The sequence below is a fragment of the Brachyistius frenatus genome, unplaced genomic scaffold (assembly GCF_029030835.1).
Source record: "Brachyistius frenatus isolate BFR_SWC_R1_liver_20210118 unplaced genomic scaffold, ASM2903083v1 Contig_31, whole genome shotgun sequence".
NCBI classification, from domain to species: domain Eukaryota; kingdom Metazoa; phylum Chordata; class Actinopteri; family Embiotocidae; genus Brachyistius; species Brachyistius frenatus.
Genome location: NW_027210630.1, coordinates 2,646,770 through 2,673,255, shown reverse-complemented (window position 1 = coordinate 2,673,255; position 26,486 = coordinate 2,646,770). Strand labels below are relative to the sequence as shown.

General features: G+C 41.4%; 1 protein-coding gene across 1 annotated transcript in view; it reads right to left on the bottom strand.

The window, feature by feature from the left end:
- adgrv1 (adhesion G protein-coupled receptor V1) overlaps nt 1-26,486 on the bottom strand; it is a 103,180-nt gene that overhangs the window by 33,659 nt on the left and 43,035 nt on the right. The window contains exons 54-89 of the mRNA XM_069699863.1: nt 26,068-26,190; nt 25,556-25,778; nt 25,243-25,447; nt 24,983-25,129; nt 24,643-24,898; nt 23,911-24,113; nt 23,424-23,600; nt 23,007-23,189; nt 22,728-22,907; nt 22,302-22,466; nt 21,839-21,959; nt 21,578-21,701; nt 21,332-21,470; nt 21,020-21,205; nt 20,629-20,864; nt 20,264-20,412; nt 19,889-20,087; nt 19,534-19,753; nt 19,205-19,444; nt 18,904-19,053; nt 18,548-18,768; nt 18,181-18,460; nt 17,925-18,068; nt 17,061-17,232; nt 16,591-16,732; nt 15,923-16,491; nt 15,543-15,806; nt 14,683-14,800; nt 14,382-14,553; nt 13,963-14,205; nt 12,174-12,581; nt 11,403-11,575; nt 11,003-11,249; nt 10,679-10,818; nt 9,610-9,770; nt 9,269-9,369 (exon numbers count right to left, since the gene is read on the bottom strand). Coding sequence (XP_069555964.1) covers nt 9,269-9,369; nt 9,610-9,770; nt 10,679-10,818; nt 11,003-11,249; nt 11,403-11,575; nt 12,174-12,581; nt 13,963-14,205; nt 14,382-14,553; nt 14,683-14,800; nt 15,543-15,806; nt 15,923-16,491; nt 16,591-16,732; nt 17,061-17,232; nt 17,925-18,068; nt 18,181-18,460; nt 18,548-18,768; nt 18,904-19,053; nt 19,205-19,444; nt 19,534-19,753; nt 19,889-20,087; nt 20,264-20,412; nt 20,629-20,864; nt 21,020-21,205; nt 21,332-21,470; nt 21,578-21,701; nt 21,839-21,959; nt 22,302-22,466; nt 22,728-22,907; nt 23,007-23,189; nt 23,424-23,600; nt 23,911-24,113; nt 24,643-24,898; nt 24,983-25,129; nt 25,243-25,447; nt 25,556-25,778; nt 26,068-26,190 — 7,181 coding nt within the window. The remainder of the gene's footprint in view (nt 1-9,268; nt 9,370-9,609; nt 9,771-10,678; nt 10,819-11,002; nt 11,250-11,402; nt 11,576-12,173; nt 12,582-13,962; nt 14,206-14,381; nt 14,554-14,682; nt 14,801-15,542; nt 15,807-15,922; nt 16,492-16,590; nt 16,733-17,060; nt 17,233-17,924; nt 18,069-18,180; nt 18,461-18,547; nt 18,769-18,903; nt 19,054-19,204; nt 19,445-19,533; nt 19,754-19,888; nt 20,088-20,263; nt 20,413-20,628; nt 20,865-21,019; nt 21,206-21,331; nt 21,471-21,577; nt 21,702-21,838; nt 21,960-22,301; nt 22,467-22,727; nt 22,908-23,006; nt 23,190-23,423; nt 23,601-23,910; nt 24,114-24,642; nt 24,899-24,982; nt 25,130-25,242; nt 25,448-25,555; nt 25,779-26,067; nt 26,191-26,486) is intronic.

The window sequence follows — 26,486 nt, the reverse complement described above, 5'->3', positions numbered from 1 at the left end:
GACTTCAGTCAAAGAGCATCAGTGCTGCTGGAAACTGGGAGCTGCTTTTGATCACAACAGGGCTACTTTCAAAAAGCCTCTTGAATTTCCTTCCCCAACATCTGGTGAGAATCAGTCTGGAGTCCAGACAGAACACTCTGTGCAAGCCACAAGACGCATGCACACGGACGCATGTGCACACAGCTATAAAAACACTGTAACCAGCTGTTCAAGGTCAGCTCCCTAAACACACACACTCAATGGGGTCTACTTTGCTTTGCCACAAAACTGTGTGTGTGTGTGTGTGCTTTAGTGCGTACATGATGTGGTTGTGCTCCAACCCTCAAATAGACTTCTATAGTCTACTGCCACGGTTTGACCATTAAACACAGTTGTGTTGTGCTATTCTGGGTAAATAGATGAAATGCCACATAGCAAAACACCATGGAAACAAGCGCAGTGTTCAAATTATGAGTTATACTCACAATGTTGATGTTTGAGTCTCAATGATGAACATTTATATTTTCATGCAGGTTATTAATAATCAGAGACAGTGAGAGAAAAAGTGGTGATATGTAAACATATCTGTCTAACATATGCACATGTGTGCTGATGTGATTATGAAAGTGCCATGTGAGTTACATTACAGGTAAAACTATGAGCAGACTATGATGGCAGGATACAAATCTTTTTATGACCTGATGCATCACTTCCAGATCAGTAGTACTTTCATGGTTCAGCTGTCATCAGGAGAACAAGTGCACAACTAATCGTATTGATCACAAAACTTACAGAAAACCTACTTTGACCTGTTAAAGTAGCTTCATTCACTTCTGTCCAACAGACCATCGATCCAGGAGAGATCCCTTCCAATGCAAATTGGCTGATATGCAGCAGCTCTGTGTCTGTCAATGGGTGGCTGTAGCGCCGATCAATTTGTGAAGAATCTGGTAGAGTTAAATATTGTATGCTTCACTTGTGCTGCTCCTGCCAACATACCCATAATGCATCGTGCACTGGTGCCTCGCTGTGCAATTTAGACTTAATCACAGCCACAGAAGTACTATCAGGCATTTTATAATGTTCTAGTTGGATTTATTTGTTTATCCTTGCAAACTTAAGACTACATTAGCAAATGTTTGGAAGAATCACGTAGTTGTAATTTAACTGTTTTGCAATTTTGTATTGAGCTACTACAATTAATCTGCAGTGAATGACTTGTTGATTGGCCGTTCAGCAATTTCTTAGTGTGCTCCAAAAAGGCCTAGTCATAAAAGGAAGTAGTGCTCAGGGGAGTCCTTGATCACCCACTTCATTCACATGTGCTGTTGAACTTTGTTCTAGCTGTGGAGCTACAATGACCCCTGCAGGTTACTGTGACAAAAAGCTGGAGGCTCTGTCTGTGTCTGTGAAGCTGTGTTTGCACATTAGTATGTGTGTGTGTGTGTGTGTGTGTGTGTGTGTGTGTGTGTGTGTGTGTGTGTGTGTGTGTGTGTGTGTGCGCGTGCGTGCATGTAAAGGGTGAAGTGAGTTAAATAAGTGTATTTGCACATATAGCCATCTGTGTATGTCTGTCATTAATGTGAGCATATACATGTATTTTATGACTGTTTCATTGGCTCTGCTTATTTGCATAAGGTGTGCACGTGTGAGCACATTCACATGAGTCTGTTGAAATATTTGTATGTATGTGTCCATCTGTGTGTACTTGCTTTGTGCTCAGTATTTTTGGCAATTGAAAATATGCATGTACTTTCCATTAATCGCAATCAGAGGTGCATCTGCTGTTGTTATTTTAAATCACGCTCAGGAAGAGACTGTAGTTCAAGAAAAGCTAAAAACAAATTGACAAAGTAGCCTGATTACAATCTGCTGATAATCCAAGAACAAAAGACCTTATTATAGATACAGCTCTCTGCAATTACAACATATGCCATTTCCTTCCTCCATTCAATATTTCCTAAGTCATCGAGGAAATTAGGTGACTCTCATTTTCTATTTCAGGCATTAAGATGGCATCACAGATCTACACTAATGTTGTAGTTTTCCAGACGTGAGAAATGGCTTTAAAAAGGTCTGCAAGGGAGCTTCAATTATATTATTATTTACTTATTATTATTATTTGCTAAAAACAGACCGCAGTCTGTGTCATATGTTACAACAAGAGGGAAACATCCCGTTCAACCTAACCTAAAAAACAGTGCAAACATCAAGCTAGAGTGGGCAACCCCACTGACCTCAACAGTTTCAGAGTAAACACATCTTGAAACCTCCAAGGCTCACTCAACTCTACGCATAAAGCTATGCCAAGACAGCTGTCAAACTCCAAAAATAGAATGGGATACTGGGGACTTTGACAACTGGAGGCTGCCACTTTGTTTATCATTCACAATGTCAAAACAGCAGCGCTGTTTGATGAAGGCCCTGATGACAAAGTGAATGACTCCACAGAATTAGGTGAAAGGTATCTGTTGGTGAATGGAGAGTTTAAAAAGTCCAAGACTAAGCAGTAATGATTATTGTTAGGAGTAAATTTACTACAATTTGACCTTGAATACATTTTTCGGGATGGATTTTATTAATTCAGATATATCTTCAAAACATAAATCTGACACATGAACTTTCTCCATTATTACAGCTATGCAGTCATGTCTATGTGAATTTGTGTTTATGGACAGTAGAGCCATAGTAAAGGAGAATGGCTACTGTTGCCTTCTACTTTTTTGTGGAAACAGAGGAAAGCTGGAATGGCTTGAGGGTCATTCGCTTTTAGGCCAACACACATTCCAGAGTCCAGAAAGGTCAGAGTCTGCTGCAGCACAGCAGATGGTTAGAGGGTCGATACCATTAATCCAATTTAGATTACACTTTTAGATATCAACAAATCAAACAAGCATGTGTGCAGATATGTGACCACAGACACACAAACTTAACTGCTTTAAATGCATGCAAAGGGACAGTAAGTTGTTATTACTGCAGCATAATGCAACAAGATCAAGCAGAAAGTTGTCTTCTTTGGACTTCTATATCACTGTCAATGCCTTTTATTTTATACTGTCTGCACACAAAAGCCATCAACAATAATGATTTGGCTACCACAGACGACACAATAAATGCCACATGAAATCTCATTATTTTTGAGATCAGTACAAAATGTCAACACTTGCTTGGTGTTAAATCAAATGGTATATTTACAGTAAACAATCTGCAAACCAAGCACCGCCTATACACTACCCATTTGCAACTGATAAACAGTTAGCGGTTATTTAGAGGTGACTCCTCAGAAACTCAATGCACAGTACTGACAAAATGCAGTGAAGAAAAGATGATATAAATATGATAAAATAGGAATATGTATACCAGCTGTCATTTATTTAAACAATGCAAATTTTAAACTATTCGACTGTGTTTACGAGACAGCTCCACAGGCTACCTGTAAAGACTAATGGTCATGCCACATGCAACCAGTTTAGGGAAAATCAGCATTTAAAAATATTGTCAAACTGATGAGTCACAGGATGTGCTCAGCCACTTTCACACAGATAGACAGAGAAGGGGAGGGAGAGACAGAGGGATTTTGTAATGTCACAGCTCCCAGCTAAACCTAGCAGCAGCCAAAATAATAAAGGGAACAGAGAATAGAAACAAGGACATTACTCATTATTTTGTGATATAAAGGATGAAAAGAGAGGAGATGAAACTTAACAGGAAAATGAAGACATGAAAGGAAAAAAATAAATTGGCTATTAGTGTGCATCGTTAGGCCTCAATTTTCCATAGCAGGAAGAATGACAAGGTCACAATGCAGAGCAAGAGCACATATAAGAAAGATGCTGCTGACTTTAACAGTGGATCAGATAAAGAGGAGAGGAGTCAGGGCAGCACCAGGCACAAGGTGTTGGAGTAGCCAGTCGAGCGTAATGTGAGTCTCCCAAGAGGCCGTCTTCACCTCTCCACTGTCCTGTCTCTGCACCCACCCACGCACAGTAACACAGGATCTGACTGCTGATACCTTACACCCTTCCATCACCTGCCTGCCATTAGCTCAGGCTGACAGATGGTAAGGAGTTTAGAATTGCATTAAAATCTTATCAAGGACATTCTGTATAATTTGTCTTGCTGTTTTCTTTTTAACTACTACAAGCAAAAATGACAACCTAAAACTTCAATGTAAAGAAAACCCACTGCAAAAAAATTGCTTTTAAAGCATTATAGGACTTTGTGTTATAAATATCTGAAAAAAAAAAAATGCAGAAAAATATTTTTGCTGAGTGGCTGTGAGAAGAAAAAAAGTAAAAAATACTAACTTTTCTTTTGCTGTCTTGTTTTGTTTTCAAACTCTTATGGGTATAAGAACAGAGTATGATAAGATAAGACACATTCTCTGACGTCAACCAGAGAAGTAGACACAAGCGCACACACACAAAGCAATCCTCTGTTTATTGATGTAATGACTGATTGCTTATGATGGGAACAGATAAACTTCCTCAGGAAAAGCACAGTCGCTCACTTCATTTAGAAAGACTTGTGTTGATCTTACATTTTATGGACAAGAACACAGTGAGGTCTTGGATTGCACAGTTCCTACAGCTTCTATCCTGGAGAGCTGAGTAACCCTCCACCCACACCCACGTACACAATGATAACAGACAGGAACTTCTCAAAATCCCGACAGCAATGAGACAGTCTCTGTATTCTGCTCAGAGGCGGGAAGTGACGGTGGCAAGTGGTGTATGAGAGGGGAAGAAGTTAGTGTGGTGTTTATGTGTGTTTGTTTGTGTTTGTGGATTGAAGAGCAGACTTCTGAATGCTGGCTTCAGTCCCAGAGCTAACAGGAAATCCTCTATAACCAGAACTAAGAGTCACCTAAACACCTCCCAGACACTGAAATAAAGCGCTGGGACCACTGGGGTAAACACTTCACAGAGTGTGTGGGAATGGCTTTCTGGGATGTGGAGGGCTGTTTAATCACGACGGATGAAAAATTAAATTGTGTTTTGTTTGCATGAGAGATGGAGATGGAGATTTTCCTTTCCCACATTGGTACCTGGATATGTGTGTTCGAGCACACACAAACATTTCCCTCCCATTGTGTGTTTTAAGGCTTAACTACTTAATATGAATTAGGGGACTTTTTTCAATGATATGTAGTGTAGCCTAATAAACCTGAAACTGATAAAAAGAAATGTGAACATTAAAATTTCAATTAATACAGAAAATCATACTTTATTTAAATAACAGGCCTGATTTGAATGGATTGCCTTTGATTAATTCAAACTGCCAATGATGTAAATTGGTTTTGTAACACTACCGATACTGGATGCTGTCACTTCTTTGACACTTACTCATTGTTAGTATCGTATCCTGTCGTGTTAAGTGCCATTTGGCTACTGTCATTGATTTATATTTTGGTAAAATTATAATGCAGACTTATGTGAGCAGTGATCTGTCCTGCAGAGACACAGGAAAACCCACATGAAAACCTATCTCAGGACCACATATAGCAGAGTTTCTGAATTTATTCACATTGATAATAACAAGATAGCTGAAAACAAAAACGTGTGCTATACACTGTATATACCAAAGAAAAGTGAAAGGTATTTAATTTCTATTGTCTTATTTTCTATATACATGCTATAATTGCCACTTTAGAGATTAAATCTGAATTGTGATGGACACAATTGCAGACAAACACCTTCTCAGAGAGAATATACACTATTAAGTTTAAAAAATATTTGTCAGGAAGAAACTATCAAAACTTGCATGTACATTTGTAAATACAGCATATAGACTGTACTCAGCATGCTTGTTATGTTTGTTATTCACCATATATGATGTCTGATTGGCTGAGGTAACAACAAGCACAAATTCCTAACCATCAGTCCTGGAGTGACAGAGCTTTCTCCACCGCTGTCATCTCTCTCCAACAATACATTTGGGACTGCACCAACCGGCCACATTTTACTCTTCTTTGAGGAACTGCTTTTAATGTTTGATTTAATGCCTCCTGCCACTTCTTGTGCTTTTAGCTTGTTATTTGCATTTAGTGTACTTATATTTAGCCCCCCACCCCCCACAATTTTAAGTATCTTCAAAAGCACTATATAAATAAAATAAATATGTACAGTATATGACCAGTGCTTACATGGACATGGGTAAATTTCCACTCAGACAATCTTCAGTTGTCTTGCTGAGAGGAGGACAAACTGCTGACACTGTGCAACCTCTGATGTGACAAAGACGTGTGCGTGGACACACACACACACACACACACACACACACACACACACACACACACACACACACACACACACACACACACACACACACACACACGAAAAACCTAAATCGTTAAGCGTAAGATCACTCTCCCTGAAGTAGGATGGAACAAATCATTATTTTCCCTCAATAGGGTGTGACGTCTCTTGCCAGTGGCCGCTTCCTGTCACCTTGTGGGAGTCTGGATGCTGACATGGATCAGATCAACCTTCAACCCTTTGACATCTTTAACAAATTCAAAGTCATCTTACTAAAACTGCTAAAACTTATTAAATATTTCTAGTACAGAGCAGTCAGTGTTTTACCCATGGCAATGAGAAATGGCAATGAGTACAAAATGAATGGATTTTCATTGTTTGGATATTCTGCTTGATTAAGTTCCCTGGGAACAGCAGAGATGAGTTATTGGCCTCTCACTATTGTTACCTTTTTAGTGGTTCGCTGACAATGGAGCGGCTGCTTATTGAGTTGTAACTTATCATTGTAACTTATAAGAAAAGCAAATCTGAAGATGTTAATATAAAGTATGTAATGTCTGGAAATAGACATGTAACATGCTAGAGGACAAGAAAATGTAAAAACTAAATGTATTTTGATGTAATATTAATGTTAGAAGTCTGTATAATCTTTTTTTTGTGTTCCTGTTCTGTTAGCTCACTCGTCCTCTCTTGCTATTTCTCCCACTCCTGTTGCCTTCCTTTTATGGTGATTTAGCAACTAAATATACTACTCACTTGACCTCAGGTCAGTGACATCTTATAACTAGATATTAGAGAAGTGAAAAGGATGGCAGCCAGGACATTGAGCCAGGAATATTATTAAAAATAAACTACACAAGTCGAACCTGAAGCCTTCACCTTCTCATTCTCTTCCACCTGCTCAGAACTCTAAAACTCCCAGAGAGGTGGGATATTATTCTTGTGCTTTCTCGTTGACTGTAGCTGTTGCACAACGCAATTAATCAAACAGGCAGCTTTCATTTTCTCCACGTAGAGGGCAGAGTCAGTGACTAATTACAGCCACCACAGATGGAGTGCTCTCTCTGTCAGGGGAGCTCAATGTGACACTTGAAATCAGTGGTGAGGCAGGGGCAAGTTTAAGAGACTTTCCTGTCACTAATCGTACATCTTCCATCAATGATGTGAAATCGTTAATCAAAGCCCAGTGACAACCGCTGATTGTAAATATAATGCTTAGGTTGTGTTCCATATTCAATAAGGCAAAACAAGCAAAATTCATCAATAACTGAAAACTGACTTTGATCTATCAAAGATGTAATTTTAACGGACTCTGCTGCAACAGCAGTTAAAGCCTCAGTTTTATTAAGATGTGGATTCAGATAAATTCTTACTGACATAGACTCTAAATGTCCTTCAGCACGCTGCTGTTTTATCTTTGTGGTTAAGCACACCATACGACACTGAATTGTAAAAGAATATTCAATAAAACGCCTACTATATGGACCATGTTGGATGGTTGTTAAGGTAGTTTGTCACGTTTCAGCCATTTAAATCCACTACACATCTCAATGTCTGCATTCAAGTTTTAACAATAAAAAGTCAGTCAATAAGGTAAATTCAGTCCTACTGATTGGTCTACTTATTGATTTGGCAGTAAGGACACTGAATAGTTGAAGTCATTGCTGCATTAATGTAATCTAGAAGGTATATGAAAATAACAATAATTGAACACTTAGGACAGGTGTTGGACACAAACAAAGAAGAATACAGAAAGAAGCAGCACATGAGAAATAAACTTCACAAACAAATCTGCTCCTCAAGGTTTACATAGAAAAAAGAAAATAGGATTTTTGTCGCTGGTCATTTCAGCTCAAAGACAGTGTTAATGGAAGACAATGATGTCATTAGATTTTTATTTTTATTCAGCACATCCTGCACAGCGAGCCCATCATTACCTCCAAAATACTCCCACCAGTACCAGATGACCATTTAGAGGGAACATCTTAATATCAGAGTGCACGTTCAGTTAGGCCTTCAGCTTGACAGTCTGGAATCCAACCAGGCCTTCATTAGCTGGCCTTGACTGGAAGGCCACAGAAATAGACAGAAATTTTTAAGCTATAGCACAATCTCAGACAAGGAAGAAGGCCTTAATATACAATAAAGTATCAACAAGGAAAGACAAGGGATGGAATTTTCCATCCAAAACCCTTTCAGGTTTAGGGGCTCTGCCTAGGCCATAAACAGGTCGAGTCCGAGGTGGCTAGCCCCCAAGGACTGCTTTAGAAAGGGCTCGTGTTTGTCAACCAAAGAGAGGGGGGACCAGTGGAAAATTACCAGTCCCGCACTCAGTCACACACGCACACACGCACGCGTACACACACACACATATGATCGGGACCAGCAGAGAGACTAACCTGTAGCCACATATCTATCTCGCTCACTGGTTATGTGACAGCTTGCGTTTTTAATGGGCGAGGGTGCGGGGGGCATGGTTGCGTTGTCAGGACGCACCGGCCCGCAAACTACGCAACCAATGACATTCGATAATGTGTGTTCACATCTATGCACACTTCCAAGAAAATAGCTGTGACATGTCTGGTGGTCAGTGAGAGGGGTTCGCAGCATTTGTGTGTGTGTGTGTGTGTGTGTGTGTGTGTGTGTGTGTGTGTGTGTGTGTGTGTGTGTGTGTGTGTGTGTGTGTGTGTGTGTGTGTGTTCGTGCGTGCACTCGCAGTAACCATTTAAAAATAATTTAATCAGTTGTATACGCGTGTATGGTTTTTTATATTTATTCTGTATTTGTATGTCCACACAGTGAAGGAGTATATTGCACCACACACGTTGTAGCTGTGTTAATGTAATGCCATGTAATGTAAAGATGAATGCCTCTCCAAACAATTTCCAGAAGTCGCCAATGTATCTACATTAAAGGCCTCATAAAGAATCAGTAGATGCAAATAGATGTAAATGCCAAAGAAACTTGTGGAGCATTAGCAGTTTAGTAAAACATTGAAGTATGGCACTAGAAAATATGAGCAACTGTATTACCTGAGTTCCAAGACAGCTCGCCATCATGTGAGTGAGCAGTTTGGCAGCAAACATGGGGAAACGGGAGCACAGCACGTGGGATACAATGGCCAATGCAAAGCCTAAGGAGGGAGATGTGGAGGACATGGAAGCAATGTTAATGATAAATGAAGAAAGTACTTATTTAAATCCAGTAGCTATTTATATGTATGGGGAAGCAATATGGAAGATTAAAATCTGAGGAAGGAATGTACAAGAGAGAGAGCTCAAGAGATGGTAGGCAAACAGGAAAAACACAGGAAAACAAGACATAGAGGAAAATAAACAGAAGAAGAGTTGACAAAAGGAGAGTGTGTTTGTACCGGAGATGCAGATAAATCCTGAGGCATAGAAGGCCTCGTTGTAGGATGCAAGCATGGCAAACTCAGCATGGGCCGAGTAGATAGATAAGTGGGAACACGCACATTCCACATAATTCCCACTCTCTTTCACAACCCTGCAGTATTGACCATCTGATGACCAGCTAGAGGAGAGGAGATAAGAGAGATGAGAAGAGACGATAAGAGGACAGGACACTGCAAGATACTATAAAAAAAAATACAGGTGAGGCATACAATGCGGCATAATAAGACAAGGAGCCTGTTATCATGTTCATGATTATGTGTAATTTGCTCTCTGGTGTTTTGGCTTCTTTGTGAGATGTCTACTGTCACCTTTAACCTTTAAATCAGAACATAATGATGTCTGTGTTGGATTCACTGACACAACTAATAGTGTCTAACTTGGGTTTCCTCTTCACCTTTTGCACTCTCTCTTGATATCACTTGTGTAATCAGTTTTTTTTTCCTGGGTTATGTCATCCAAATAGCTGTTCTGGCCAAACCAAACCCGCCAGCTCTTAAACTTGTAACAGTGTGTTCCAGCCAAGTCCCCATTTCCACACCCCAGGAATGTCCTCAACAAACTGACTCCAAGGGGGAGGATTCAGAGCGGAGCAGCCTGGATGTGCGGCTATTAAACAGAAAGATGTTAACATCCCCCGTGGCTGCAGAGAGGCCTTACTGAGAGGCTGAATTTTGGACTTTTGCGCTTAGCAAACTCTTGTCAATCATCCAATTAAGTGTGAGGAAGACAAACAGGATGTAGCATGGGTTTATAGCATTAGATGGTTATTGGTATATGCACAGCGTCAGAGAGAGGCAATAAATCACTTATTTAACATAAATTATAATTAGTAAAGGTTAAAATGATTTTAGTAGGCAAACACTATAATACAAGAAACCTCAACCGCTGACAACACTGAAGCAATCACAGTTGTATTATCGAGAATTGAAATAAACCTCTTAAGAGATAGCTTGAGATGTTCTGTCTTAAGTTTCTCTAAGGTTTGGTTGAGCATGTATCTGATTAGGTGTGTCTGTGGTGCAACACCTTGCAGTGGTCTGGTTCCAGAGAAGGCACAGAGACCGGCCTGGCTTAACTTGCTGACCGAGGGTGTGGATACGATACACCACCTCATTGCCATCTTCTAGAGGTCGTGACCCTCTGTCCTGGAGGCTGGCTGAGAATACCTTGTACAAACAGAGACAACAGAAGAAGAGAGGTCAGTTGCACAGTTATTAAAAAATTAATGTCTGGCTTATGTCAGGTCAATACTGCCACCTGCTGTTTTAACTAAAAAAAAATTCAGAAGGAAAAATAACTAATTTGACAAACTACATATGCTCTTCTCAGACTATTCCAGCCCTTCCCTACCTTCGCATTGATGGCAGTGACTGTATCGTTGGTGAGGAACCAGTGTTCAGTTCTAAACTCGGTCAGCTGAATCCTGCTCAGGTTGCCACAGTCTGCAGTCGGGACTGCTGGTACTGCCAGCAGGGTATCTGGGAGCTGGAAGAAGTCTGCATTACGGCCCCTGAATTTGTGTCCATTGATCTGTGTAGGGTACCACTGGAAGGAGGAGATGGTCATATACGGACATGTTTCCAGGATGTGACCCTTTCTGGAGAAATTACACGAAGAAAAACACTTACAACTCCAGGCATGATGTAACATGGCAGTGTTTACCTGAAAGAAAATACTACATGTTCAACATTTAATTTTTTTTTAGGAGGGATATGTCCCTCCCACTGTTGTTTAGAGCACTGACACTCACATCTCACATTGGCTACGTGTGAGGAGGGAGAAGGCAAATCGCTCAGCCACTTCAGCAAGGTGGCTGAGGCCTCGAGTGTCGACTCGGTTGGGATTAGCCAAGGCACACAGCAGGTTGTAGGTCAGATTCCGGCTGCTTTCCTGTAAAGGAGCCCTCTCTGCCTCTGCAAGCACCTGGCTCAGGAGAAAAACAAGGTGAGAGACTGAGAAGCAGCAATGCATGCATCTATCTGGCAGTATTTATCTCTTTCAAGTTACTTGCTTTACTTTAGGCCTCAGGGTTATGGAGCTTTTGTGTTTTCAGAGTGAATTAATGATTTTTTTTTTTTATCTGCAGTGCATCCTCTTATTCTCACACTTTCTCTCAATATTTGCTCCCATGTATCCTGCTTTTGTGTAACTCATTTCTCTTCCATCCCTCACACTCTCTTTCATAATCATTTACAGTGGTGTCTCCGCTTGTCTGCAGGCGAAGCAAGCTCAATATGTAGACTCAAACATCTGAGCAGTGCAGTGATAGCAATGTTCATGTTGAGTGACATCTGAGACCTTTTTAGATGACAAACTTGTTCTCCAATCTCAGAGTGGAACATGGGAGATGATGTATGCCCTTTAGCGTACCCATCTGACACGACTACAATGACTCACGAGTTCCAAGGGGTGAAAAAATAAAATCAAACAGAACCAGAACCAGAAATATATAGATAGTTTAGATATTACTGAGTTTACAGAAAATTATTTTGACCTTACTCTTCCTCTCTAACCTTCTTACCTTCCCCAGAGCTTCAAGCACAGCAGTCATCTGCTCACGGGTGAGAGGTGTTGTGACCTTATTCATCAGTCCTTGCAGCACCTGGTTCAATATAGGTGGGTCAAGAGGTTGATGTAATTGGTCCAGTAAGACCCACACAGCTGCACTCGCTGCATTTGATACCAGAGTCACGTTAGCCAGTCCGAACTGAGAGTGCACTTTGGCGCCGCCTGTAGGATTGAATAACTCCACCTGGAAGCGTTTAGGTGTGGGAAACGATGAGGCGAGGCCAGGTGTCAGGTAAATGTCCAGTGACGTGTTATGATGCCCCACATTAAAGGTCAGTTTGCCCTCCTGTTTAGGAAAGTCCATCCCTGCTTTAGCAGGCCAGATTACAGAGGGACCCACTACATCTTCCCTGGGAAGCTCCTGGAGGAAAATCACATACATATTTTGTGGTAAACTCCATTCAACTGATTAAAGTAGCAAGTTGAGAATCAAAAAAAGTAAGAATTCAGTTTTGTAACCAGCACTACATTAAAAAAAAAAAAGATAAGGACTGACTTAATATATGAATTTATCAGTTGAAAACTATCAGCAACAATGATAAAACAACATCAGACATCTTACAAGCCCAACTCCCATTTGATGCACAATGTTCACATTATCTACATTTAATTTGCTGCACATGTAGTTGAATGAAGTTGACCATGTTGTGACAGTTGAGGTGAAAGCACAATGTAAACAAAAGGATAGCTAGGCTTTTATTATGCAGCAAACCTACTGTCTCGTACCATGCTTTGAGAGATGAAAGCAGATGACCTGGCCATGTGTCAGTGTGTAGTGTCTGATTCTTTTGTTGAGTGCACTAGACACTCTCTTACTTTCATCTCCGATATCAAAAAGTGTGAGTGTCAGAGGACTCTCTATGCCTTTGAGCTGGGCGTAGATATCTTTAATCATGATGCCCCAGAGAAAAGGAGGGTGGCAATGAGATTAAAGAGGTGAGGAGAGGGAGCTCTGTTCCCTTTAAACTTCATCAACATTAATAAACCATTGCTTTTACTAATCTATTCATATGGGCAGCTTAACTGGAGGCTTGAGTAAAATCAAGGGATAACCATTAGATGCGTTCAACAAGTCAGTAAAATGACCACTAATGCAGTTTTATTACTGGCCTTCAATTTCAAAGCCATGCATAAATTAAGGATTATCACTTCAGGTGGTATTATTGGTGCAGTACGTATTTTTCAAGCATTTCTGCATTGCTCTACAGAAATTTGACAGTTAAGGATAAGTAGAAATCTTGACCATCATGGTTTTGCAAAAATTAATTTTTTTTTTCAAAATGGCTTAATTATGAAAGTAAATTCGAATACCATGTTGCAGCACATACCACTATTAGTGCTTGTAAAGCAAGACATGAATAGATTTTCCGAATGGCCAATATAATAAAACAATAACCATTTACAAATATGACAGAGAGCTAAACTTTGTTCAGGTGTTCCAATGTCAGCTATTGGGAGAAAATCTTATTTCACCTTGTAAATCGTTGGAATCAACTTGACCTACATTGCAAATGCGATTTCCTCCTACACCGAGTCAAAGTAGAATGACACCTCCGAGGCAAGAGTGAATGAACAAGTGGTTCCATATTAGATTAAATACATTAGATAGTGTTGGGTAAACAACCATTCAAACAACTATACACCATTGTTTGTCCCCAATTCTATTCATGTGTGTCTGTGTGTGCCTCTTGTGCTATACAATTCTGCTTAAATACTACATACAGTATGTGGTTGTTTCTTACCACTGTGCGATACTGTACAGACATGGTTGAAGCTGTGCTTGCTCGTCTGTACACCTGGAGGCTGAGCCTTGTGGTCATCAGGGTGGCGATGGGCAGCCTATGGCCCACACTGAAGTAGACAAGGCCTTGTGGGTCGTCGCTCTCTGCCAAGGTGATGTTGGCAAAACGAGTAGTCTCATTAATGGCAGCTCCAGCACCCACTTGATAAATCTCCACTAAAAACCAAGCCTGGTTCTCTGGTTCCTAAAACAAAACAAATGAGTGATTGTTTAACTTTGTGCACTACAGCATTTCTTATGAATTAATCATTATTTTTACTAAATTTATAATCCAGCCTCATATGATTGAGCATAGCACATTTCAAGGTCAGAAAGATAACAAAAGGCTATAGCATTGCTTTCGCCAAAGTCCTCTCTAACCTCATCATCTTGGAGCTCCAGAGTGAGAGCACAGATTATCTCTCCTCTCTGACAGATCGCTGTTCCTGAGGTCTGCACAAGTTGTGTCGTTAGGTTGACTCCATTATTGACAAGACTTAAAGTTGCCTTGCTGAAGGTAGCTCTCCAGAAGACCTGCAAATCCTCAAAGGCCCTAAGCAGAGGTAGAAAGAGAATATAAAACCAAACCTTGGGGCAGCTGATTATGGAATCGTTTGCAGACGAAAAAGGTTTTATTCATCTACATTTTTAATCTGAAGTAAAACGTATCTTGTTTTATTACCTGTTTTCCTGTCTCTGCAGGTAGAGCAGAGCAGTTCTGTTTTCTGAATCTTCATCCAGAATTTGGCCCATCAGAGAATTAAGACTGAACCCTACAATGCCATTATGCAGGTCACTCCCTGGTAAGGACAGAGGGAGGTATAAAGAGGACAAAACAAACTGGTATAAAACAGAGTAGTATGTGCTGTAATTCATAACCTCGAATAATAATTTATTTTTCAATCACTTGAAGTCTGGACTGTATACACAGAATGATAATCTTCCCACTGCAGTGATTATGTTAGAAGTACTACCAAGAATCCCCAAAAATCAGAAGCAAACTGGTGTAACTGGTGTACATAAAGCCAGGGTAACTTTGACTTTGCGACAAATCTGACTCTCCCTAAATGGATCAGCTAAAGCCTACACAAAAAAAAAAATCTGTGGAGAGATCTGACGATGGCAGCTTACGAACCCTTTCCATCAAATTTAACAGAACAGGAGAGGATCTGCCAGAAAGAATGGGATAAAATGCCAAAATCCACTTTTACAAAGCTGAGAAAAGTCTAGGCTGTAATTACTGTCAAAGGGGCATCTACAAAGTAGTGAATTAAAATTCTGAATACCTAAATGAATGGGTGATTTTAGGTTTGAATTTTTAAATTTGCAAAACTTTCAGAAAATGTGTTTTCACTTCACGTCATTAGTGAGAGTGAGTTAATGAGCAAATTCTCCATTTAATTAGTTTCAAAGTAAATATCAAAGTCTGCAAAAACACAAAATATCTGAATACTTTCTGAATCCACAGTGTATATGCTGCAATATTTTTTATTTTCAAAATTGTTTAGCAAATTAATTTAACAGATTTTTTCATTACTTTACCAAGAATAGTGATTTTGGTGAAAGCTCCGAACCCCTCATATGAACTGTCTGTGATCTGCGCTCCTCCCTCGGGATCACTGAGGTAGATGAAGAATACTTCCTGTCCCTCGGGCTCGGAGTCATCCAGGATGAGGAGGATAACCTCTGTCTCACTCTCACCAGCCTGCAGGGACACTATATTGGACTCCAAGCGGAAGTCCTGCTCCTCCTTTGCAAGGGTCCCAGCAGGTTCCAGAGTGAAGGGTGGAGGTGTTGTGCTTCCATCTGGATAAAACCACACAGCAACACAAGTTAAAGCAAAATTGTAAAATCACATTAAATTACACATCATAATAAACTGCAATGAAGCAATAAAGCAGTACAACAAAACCAGCACACACCTCCATATGCTTGGACCCGAACCCTCACAGCTCCAGCGACACTGTCAGACCTGCGCACCCTCAGAACCACCTTCCGCTCCTGCTGGGTTTCCTCATCTCTGTCCTCCGGCACTTGGACCAGACCCGGTCCAATACCCAGAACTCCACCAGTCACATCACTACCCAGGATGGTGACAGTGGCCACACTGTGCTGAGGGTTGAGGCGAGGAGAGGTACCCGCCCAAGCTGAGTCTGGACTAAGAACTTGAACATCTGTTAGATTGACATGAAAGTACTCATCAGGCTCTGAAAGGGAGTCATCAAGTATTGAAAGGCGGAACGACGTGTTGGTTTGGTGGGGCGAGTCAAAAACCAAACGGCCGTCCGGCACTGCAAGAAAGTCCTCTCCTGCTGCCGCACTGCCTGCTGTTGCTGTATAGGACAGGTGGGTGGTATTGCTACGAGAACCATAGAGTCTCTGAACATAAAGTGTTATGGTCTGAATGTCCTCTGCAATAACCAACTGGCGAGAATCAGGGGCAAACTGGTAGACGCCTAGTGGCTCCACTTCTGCCACCGTAAAGCCTGACCTGTGCAGCGAGACAGACATCAGAGTGAGGCCACATGTGATATTAAAGAAGAAATTAGCAGTCCCAACTTTTATGTATCAACTCTAACACGACAACTACCTGAACTTGACAGCACCAGTTGCAGCAGTGCTGGAGGAAGCAGCAGTGAGGTGTATAGCATAAGAAGCTGGTTCTAATGCATCAGCGATGGCTGTAAGGGATATGGCTTTAGTCATCTCTCCATGAGCCAGGGTCAGTGAGCCTAGACAGAAAGAAGGAGCACATCACCAACATAGAGAAGAGCAGGCTGCTGTTAGTCTGTTTCACATAGTAAGGCTCATAAACAGATTGTGAGTATTTGGTCTTGGTATATACAGACTCAGTAAGTAACCTCTTTATAGATAAGAGATGTAAGCTCAGATTGGTGCTCTGCCATCCAAAATAAATAATTGGTATTCATGAATGATCAAACAGAAAAGCAAACATATTCAATTTGGACATAACTTAAAAAAAGTAGTGAAAGGTGATGTGTGAGTCTGTACTGCTATAGTTCAGTATGTCAGAGCTCGATCACTCTCTGACTGTCTTACCTGAGTTTGGGATGATAGCTCCAGGTCTAAAGCCAGGCAGAGTCTGTTCTGAAGGATACCCGGCTTTCCACTGCACCCTGACGTCCCCAAACAGCCCTGTTCGCGTCACATTTGCCTCACATGTTCCTGTTTCTACACTCGAAACCTGTAGAGCCAGTGAGGCAAAGCCAACCTGCACAACAGAAGTGAGAGAGGACGGTTAATAATGGGGCTACTGCTTTGCCCAAATATACAGTATAGTAGAACATTCTGCAACTCACTGAGAAGGCTGTGTCTTTTGGTAGTGCTTATACAGTATAAGACCTGTCATGTAAATTTAATTGTTAGCAGCCACTTAAATGCATAAGCCATTGTGTCAAAAGACTTGGCATGAGAACAGTTGAATGTTCACAGAGCAGTCAAGAACCCAGCGCTAACTCAGTTATGAAGGTTTTACATACGTTCTAAATTAAATTAAAGTCTCGGGAAAGAGACATCAGAGAAATCTGCTGCAGCATTTCCAAGTTTGTCCTCTGGTGACTGAGAAATAATTGAATAAACTGATGTTTGCTTATACATTTTCTGTCAGTACCTCTGTGAATTGCTCTACCCTGACTGAGAGAAAAAAAAAAGCATTATATTCATTAATGTGTCTCCATGTTGTGCATGGTAATATTCAATGAAAGGAAATTTTCAGAGACAAAAATCTGCTAAGCGACACAGTGAGTATATCACCAGAGGTGCTTTGCTCAATGGTCTCAGTAGCTCTAATAATTAGCAAGTCTCACATCCTGAGTGCCCTGCAGATAGGAGAATTAAAAAAGAGTTTCTCCTTCACATGTCAATTATACAAACGTACAAAAAAAAAACACAACCACAAATCACCTCTGAGCTGGCAGCTTCTTCAGGTACAATCACTGTAGCAACGCTGGCCTCATGAAGGAGGCGAGGCAGAGAGCCAAGTATAGCACTGACCAATCTAACATCAGTGAGCTCTGCTGTGAAGCTTTCACCCACTGACAAAAACACCTACAGGAGGAAAAGGGGAAAAAGATATGAGTGTAACTAGTAGTAAACTAGCCGATGTTTCATATTTCTAAGTATTTGCAAAACGTGTGTCAGTGGGCATCCTCTTCCTGACCTGGTTGCTGATGGGCACCATGATAGTCCCAAAGGTCTCTCCCTCTCTCAAAAGCAGCCTTCCTTCAGCTCGTCCTCCCAGTATCTCCTCAATGTCCATCACTTCATCTATCTCACCTCGGATCCTATATCCTACGCTAGCATTGCCAAACAGCCCAGCAAGCCGTGTCACATTCATAACCAGAGCTCTAGTGACCTCCAACCCTGATCCCACTACCACTATAGACTGTTGCTCAGAGTTCAGGGCAAAGACACCGTGGGGTTCATCGTTAGCAGGCACCCTAAAAGAGAAAGAGGAAGATTAATTTCAAGTAAACTCAATCTTTGACTTTTGACTTAACTTTTTAAACAGAACCATAATGACAAACCTGATGTGGGTTCTGATCAGGCTTGGGTTGGCATCCAGAGTAGCACCGCCCTCCACAGCTGTGAGCCAGAGAATGTAGAGCTCCTCCAGCTCTGGCACTGTATCGGGCATCAGGCTGAGGACAATTTCTGCCTCCCTTTGGCCTTCCAGAATCATCACTGATCCAGCTAAGGCTATGAAGTCCCCTGCTACATCTGAGTCACTCTGAATCTGCCAGTGCACCTTAGGCAAAAGTAATTAAAGTGACACAATTAAAGTAATTGTAGCAACAAAGAATTAAATTCAGTGAGTTTAAGCACTTAAACTGAATATGATTCATGAACAGGAATTGTATATATATATATGATATAATCTTACTGTGATGTTACCCATGACACCCTCTCTACGTGTAATCAGCAGGGAAATATTGAGTGGGCCCTCAGCTTCTGTGGATTCATTGTAAACACGTTCACGAAGAGCATCCGAAGTAAACTGGACAATACCATTTGGGTCACCAAACTTCTCTATCTGAGACACAAAAACACATTAGGACAGTAAGAATGAGTATCGCATTAGATTTCCTTCAACAAAAAGTGCTTTGCACCTATAATTGTCCTTGTCCAACAATCTTGATTCATGATGGTGAAATCAAGCTTGCAGGCGAGATACAATGAAGTACCTTCAGTGTTATGGAACCAGCCTGAGGATCAACATCCATCTCTCCGGACAGAATGCTGAGCTCTATCACAAATGTCTCCTCCACCTCCACTTCCCCGTGGGGGAGAATCCGCAGCTCTATGGAGCGTGTGCCTTCCTCTCCCTCCCTGAAGAAGAAGGACCCGTTCACAGGCCCTCGAATGTCAGTATTGAATGGAGAAAGGACCTCTCTGCTGTTAGGGCCACGGATGATCCAATCCACCTGTCAAAAGAGAAAACAAGCCTAAATAATATGATGTCATTAATGTGATGTGTGATGTGATTTTCTTTTCTTGGCATTATTTGTGATACCTTTGCATCCCCCACAAGGCCTCCGACTCTCTCCAAAACAAGACTGAGCTTCAGTGTGGAGTTTGGGTTGGCCACAGTGATCAGGCTCTCATTGAGGAAACGGACCAGACCACTTGGAGAGTCACTCTTGGCGATGGTTACCCTCGTAACATGCTGGGGGCCGAGAACTGCTCCCTCTGTAGCTCCAACCAGCAGGACCTCAAATATCTCCGCATTTTCACTGGGGGAGATAATTTCAGTTGATTTGTTTGGCTGGAATTGAATAATGTCTTTCCTCAAATGTGTAGGGAATATGAGGCTGCTAAATATACAGCACACCTTAAGCTAGACATTGATTTTTAATTTGTCCTCTCACCTGTCCAGGTCATCTATAACGGTGACATTAATGTAGCTGGTATTCTGTCCATTGACAAACGTCACTGAGCCATTATGTAGGATATAGTCGAGATCGGGGGTGGCACTCAAGCCTCTGGAAATAAAGTGAGCTGAGACCGATCCGTATGAGCCCACTCTCCTCACTACAGGGATCAACACAGTGCCCACATCCTCCTCAACTGAAAGATAGAGAGCCAGAAGAAAACAGGGATCTAATATGTAGTAAATAATCTTCTCCATCACATAGTGTCATAGTAAACTGTGAGTAACTGTTCAATTTTGTTTGTGTATTTTACTCACATGAACATTTCACGTGATAAAATTTAACTGCCTCTATTCGCTCTTCACATCTTACCTGTGATGTCAACATAGTCGTGCCTGAACTCCAGGACACCCTCAACATTGTCATTCTTTAGTATGACCACAGCAAGAGAAGAGATGTTGCCTATAGCTGGAGGCTGGTCCAGTTGTAGACCTGACTCCTTCACTGTGTAGTCCACAACACTGACCACAAGAGGGAGACACAGAATGAAGAGTGAGTGTTGAATAGACTCTTCAGTGTTTATATATTATTATTATAATATTATGGATGACTCTGCAGCCTCATTTGCAGCCCTGCAACCTCTCTTAAATAGTCTCAATAAACTCCCATTGAAGCCATTATAAACTTTTCAAGCAACAGAGCTACTAATTTACTGCACCTGATCGACCTCTCCTTACCTGACATTAACGAGCTCCACTGCACTGATGTTGATGAAAAACATCTCAGGCCTCTCTGGGAGACTGTCATCCTGGATGTGCAGTGTGACTTGTTGTGAGGTCTGGCCTGGGGTAAATAGTAGCTGTCCTGAAGCTGGAGCAAAGTCCATACCACTGACCGCTGTGTTGCCTGAGGTCTCATAGGTCACCCACACACTGCCCAGACTGCCAAAGAAGCGACTAATTGTCACATTCACCTTAGGAAAAGAAGGGAAATAATATAGCTGTGGATTAGGTTCTGTAACTACAATATAATAGGTAACGCTTCATACACAACATCATTTGTAAATTGTCCTCCTCCATTATAAAGCAGATCTATATATGTTTGTATGTCTAATTTACATGACCTCACCATTCCCTCCTCCTCTGTTGCCTTTAGTTGGAGCTGGGTGAAAGAGAAAAGGCCATAAGGGTTGTCGCTAGCTGCCATAACAATCCTGGCATGCCTGGCTATGGGACTTATCTCCAATCCTGTTGTAGCAGAGGTCAGTGCAAGCTCGTACTCACGCCGCTCTTCAGGAAGTTCATCATCCAGTACCTAACATCACGACATCATTATTGAAAACACACGGAGGGTCATTCCTATGATGCCTTCGTTCTGCAGTGCAGATACAGACAATACCTCCATTTTCAAATGAACTGTGCAATCTTAATTCCTGAGTACCTTCAGAGTAATGGTGGCAACAGACTGTCCATCTCTCATAGTCACAGTGCCAGAGGTCGCTTCGAACTCAGACACCACAGCTGGTGTGATATTCCAGTACACCTGCACCTCTCCAAACACACCTGGCCCTCGCACAAGGCTGGAGGGAAGCACAAAAACACACACAATTCTCAAACTAGATTTGTGACTAATAAATAAAAGCATTAAAATTCAAAGCTCTTCCCAGGTTAGGGACATTTATCTCACCTGACCATGACAATCCCACTGTAATCTCCCTGAGGTTCACCAATAAGGATGTTCCTGGAAGACTCCGCTATTCCAACAATCCCAAGGGCAGCCTTGTCTGCCCTGATAGTGATGGTGACTACGCCTACACATGGCAGAGAGGAGAGGACAAATAGGGAAGATGAGTGATTGTTGTATCCATGGAAGACAGTCCTGAAAATACTGTACATCCCCTTAATCAATTGATTAACTGGCAGTTGAAGTTTTCTTATAAATACTAACCATTTAAAGGGTTGATGACAGCCCCACTTCCAGCAGGAAACAACCTCACAGTAAAATGCTCATCTCCTTCTACTACAGTGTCAGCGAGGGCTCGAATCACAATTGACTTCATCAACTCAGTCTGTAAAGTAAGACAAGGCAAGGCAGGCAAGGCAAGTTTATTTGTGTAGCACATTTCAACAACAAGGCAATTCAAAGTGCTTTACATAAAACCATTAAAACTATCAAAACATAGGGCAAAAGAAAAGGAAATTTAAAAACAATTAAGAACATTGATTGAAACATAAAAAAAATAGTCATTAAAACAGTAAACAAGCTAAAAATGGTATGAAAAGTATTGCATTGAGATATCTATGACATACAGTGCAGCACTTAAAGGTAAAAGATGAGAGTGAAAATGACTCAGTATTACAGGCTGGCTGAGTCATTCATTAAAAATACTGCCACTCGTTTTCTACTGTACCTCAGTGAAGATAAGAGTTCCATTAAGAGGTGAAAGGTCATCAGCAGCTTGGTCTTCCAGTTGCCACACCAGTGTCACTGCGCCCTCACCTCCTGCACTACGTAGCACAGCCAGTGTTGCCACAGCAACAGGGTCATCTACAAACTCTGGTTCACTGATGGTGGTCTTAGAGGGGAGTAAGAAATACAATTATTCTTAACAGTCAAACTAAATGTTGATTGATTAACATCTGGTGGACAAGTGTGTGGAAAAAAGGAATTGTGAAAAAAGACGGAATGTCTGTATACTGCCAGCATTGTATTTATTAGACACAAAGTTTTGAAAACATTGTGCTACCTGAATTCAACCTTTTCCACATGATATCAAAACAGAAAAATCTTTGTACCTTTCCCGTGTATCATGCTTAGTACGGTATTTCAGATTCACCTCCAGTTCCTGAAATCCAAATTGTCCGAGTGGCGAGTCATTGGATGGAATGCTGACAGTAACAGAGGTTATTTGTCCAAGTTGAGCACCACCGATCACACGCAGCAAATCCACTCTGAAGGTCTCAGAAGTCTCCACCAGTTCATCATCCAAGATGGTAATGTAAACTGTGGCTTCTCTCTGAAAAATAGTTTTGAGTAAGCACAAGCTAACACTTGCAAACCTGCCTTACCTGCCTTAAGCAGGTTAATTTCATCTCAGGATGATTGATCAATCTACCTGCCCATCTTGGAAGGTGATGTTTCCAGATACGGGGCTGAAGTCATTGAGATCGGTTGTGACAGGCTGAGCCTCCCAGTAGACGACCAGCCTTCCAGTTGTACCAGCGAGTCGCACCACTGAAAGACTGAGGACGTTGTCTGGTGGTGGTATCTCATAGGCAAGCACACTTCCAGGGATATCCTAGGCATAGAGATATTCAGAGGTAATGTCTAGTTATTAAAGAATATTACTTAAGAATTGAATATCTACATTTTTATAATTCATTGTCATTTAACCTTTTAGTTGTGCCATTATTTTTTACCAGTCAGAGGTTGTTATGATGGCATTTCTAATGAAGCTCCCTCAAAACCAAACTGCTTCATTAACTTGATTTCTCATATCACCTTCAAGATCTCTATAATGTCCAGTGCTCACCTCAGAAACATTGAACTGCAGAATCCCTCTGGGATCGTCATTCTCCTGGATAGTGATCTCTGCTACTTCCATACCAGACCTCTTTACAGTGGGTTGCCCTGCTCCATCTGACCCTCTAACAAGCTCCACTCCAGTGATATTCACCAGGAAACTCTCTGCCAGCTCTGGGATATCATCCTTAGAAAAAACACATGTACATGGACACTAAATAATGAAAAATCATACATGTGTATGAACAGATGCTTTCTCCATATCTTACACATTCATCATTTCTTATACATCTCAAGTGATTGTGAGGGTGTAAGATGAAGGATAGGAAGAGTTGATGGTTTTATCTACTAGTCTTTAATTTAGTTCTTCTGTTTTACATGTTTACTAGACAAACGCATGTTGGTGGAAGCTAGGTCTGATTCCTAATGCATTAGTTTTTTTTTTTTACTAAGGTAGATTTAATAAACATTTCTATTACCCAACAGGGCATCCTTACCGGCAGGATTGTGACAGTCACAAGGGCCACAGTGGCCCCATTTATCATAATGATGGTGTCGTCTTTGGCAAGGTAGTCATCTCCTGCGGTGGCTTGGTTGGATGGGGGCTTGTACAGGGCTGGCCTGGTCTGGCAATGGATTGCCACCTCACCCAAGGAGCCCTGCTCCCTCACTATGGAGAGAGTCACATTGACTGGAGTCCCTGCAGGTTAAGAGAAATGATATCGGGTTAAATGAGTCACTATACATCTATATATTTAAAAGACCTGCCATGTCATGAAAGATGACAATAACAACTTGGATGGGTAAAAATGTCCATGTATGTAATTTAGAGAATATTTGACAAACCGTATGAGGGTATATTACTCTGTGACATGATTGACCTCAAATACACAAATTAAGACAAATCTTCAATTACTTCACATCTTGAAATTTACAGCAGATCTCATTTACAGTAAATCTCAAAGGGTGATTACTTTAAATGCTCCTTAAGAAACCACAAGAAAGTAAAATCTGTATATTATATTTTTTTCTAAAAAGATTGGTATTCAGTACTCAGCTAAATGTACAGTGGCTAATTTTGGAACAAAGCACAACTGAGGAATATATTTGGACATTTTAACAATAACAAACTAATTACAGTACATTAGACAACTGTGATCCAGTAAAAACCCACGTTCACTGACTACTCATCAGTCATTCATTCATTTTTTTTCCATAGATATTCTTACTCTGTGGTTCCTGTGTTACTGTAAATTGGGAGTCCAGATGCCATCCGATCACCCCATAGGGAGAACCATTTGGTGAGATGGTGAGTAGAGCTCGTGCCAATTGCTTGTCAATGACTGCAGCCTGTCGTAGATCTTGAACTCCCACAGTGGTGACATCCATGAGGGTAATCATGACACTCTCCTTTAGCTCTGCAACACCATCTGCTATCACAGCCAGTGAGATGATGGCTACTTTTTGGCCTTCGGAAAACGTTACCTGTGAGGGAAAATAACAGTTTAAATTGATCCACGAATTTGTGATTATCTGTCATTGTCAAACATGCTGCCAAGGGCTACTCACCACTCCTGAGGTGGGGTAAATGTCTGTCAAACTGCCATTGGCAGCCCAGTGAACAGTCAGTCTGCCAAAACTCCCTCTTCTCCTCTCCACACTGAGAGAGATTTGATTGTTTTGCTCCAACTCCTCCACCTCCATAGACAGAGAATTCTGAACAGATAATGACAAATAATCATAGACTGCAATAGAGTGTAACATCATGGCTACTTAACGTGATAGACAAATACATAAGCTGTCTAATATCAACAAGTTTATCTACTTACCTGGGCAAAGCCGATGACTCCATGGGCATCATCGTTGGTTGGGACAATAACTGTCACCTGACCTCCAAACCCAATCTCAGCCCCACCCGTCGGGTTCTTCAGCCTGACCTGGAAGTACTCCTGCAGCTCAGGGATGTCATCATCCATGATGTTCACTGCTATCTCCAGTTCACTGTCCCCTGGTGCGAACTGCAACTCCCCATAACTGAAAGTGAGGAAGTAAAGAAAACACAACATGCACAAGATAACTTTCGTTGTGTCTTGTTTGTCTTTGAGAAGGAATTACTTTTCTGAGCAAGAACAATTTGAATACCTGGGTATGAAATCAGACTGATTGGAGACAGAAGTGAACTCATAAACAGTAGCGCTATCCTCCTCAGTAGAAGCCAAGATGATCTTTGTGGTATTGAGGGAAGGGACCATGAGAGACAGGAAGCTAATGGCTTGAGGGGCCCTCAGGATCATGGTGAACAGGTTTATATCAGACCTCCAGGAGTAGAGTGCTGAACCATTTCTTCCAGCTAACAGGACATAAGCTATGAGAAAGAGGAAGATTGAATTAGTATATTTGGACAATTAAGTTTAATAGTACAACCATTTAGTAGGCCAAATGTGCTATCTTGCAACGTTAATGACAAGGAAATTGAATTCGTGTATCTGCTAAAAAATTCAATGGGTTCTTTCTTGGCCTATGCTCCACCCTTACACCAAGTTGCATGAAAAGTGGGCCTGTAGCTTTCCTGTAATCTGCCGGACAGACAATGAATCCAACCACATTGAAAACATAACCTCCTTGGCAAAGCAGTTCATGACATTAGAGCTTACTGATCCCAGAAGGAGCAGTGAAAGAGTGAAGAGAGGTGAGGCCTGGGTGAGGAATGGACTGATGAAGCTGTGGTGAAGGCTGCTCGGAGGTCCACCATAACATCTCACAGGACGGAGAGAGACCTGGAGAAAAATACAGGCACACAAAAACACACGCAGACTTAAGTTCTTTCACGCTAGAATAGCATGTTTATGTAAAGTAACCACTCGCCTGACTGACACACCCAAGACTGACAAATTACAACCTCCGAGTCCTCTTGTGGCTCTGCTCTGCTCCACACTGAGGCCTTTCCCATAAACCCACAACAGGTCTGAACCAAAAAAACTCACCACTTTTGCAGACTCAGAGGGATTATGTCTCATCAAAATATACAGAGCGTAGTATAAATATATGAACTAGCCTACATTGTAAATTCTGC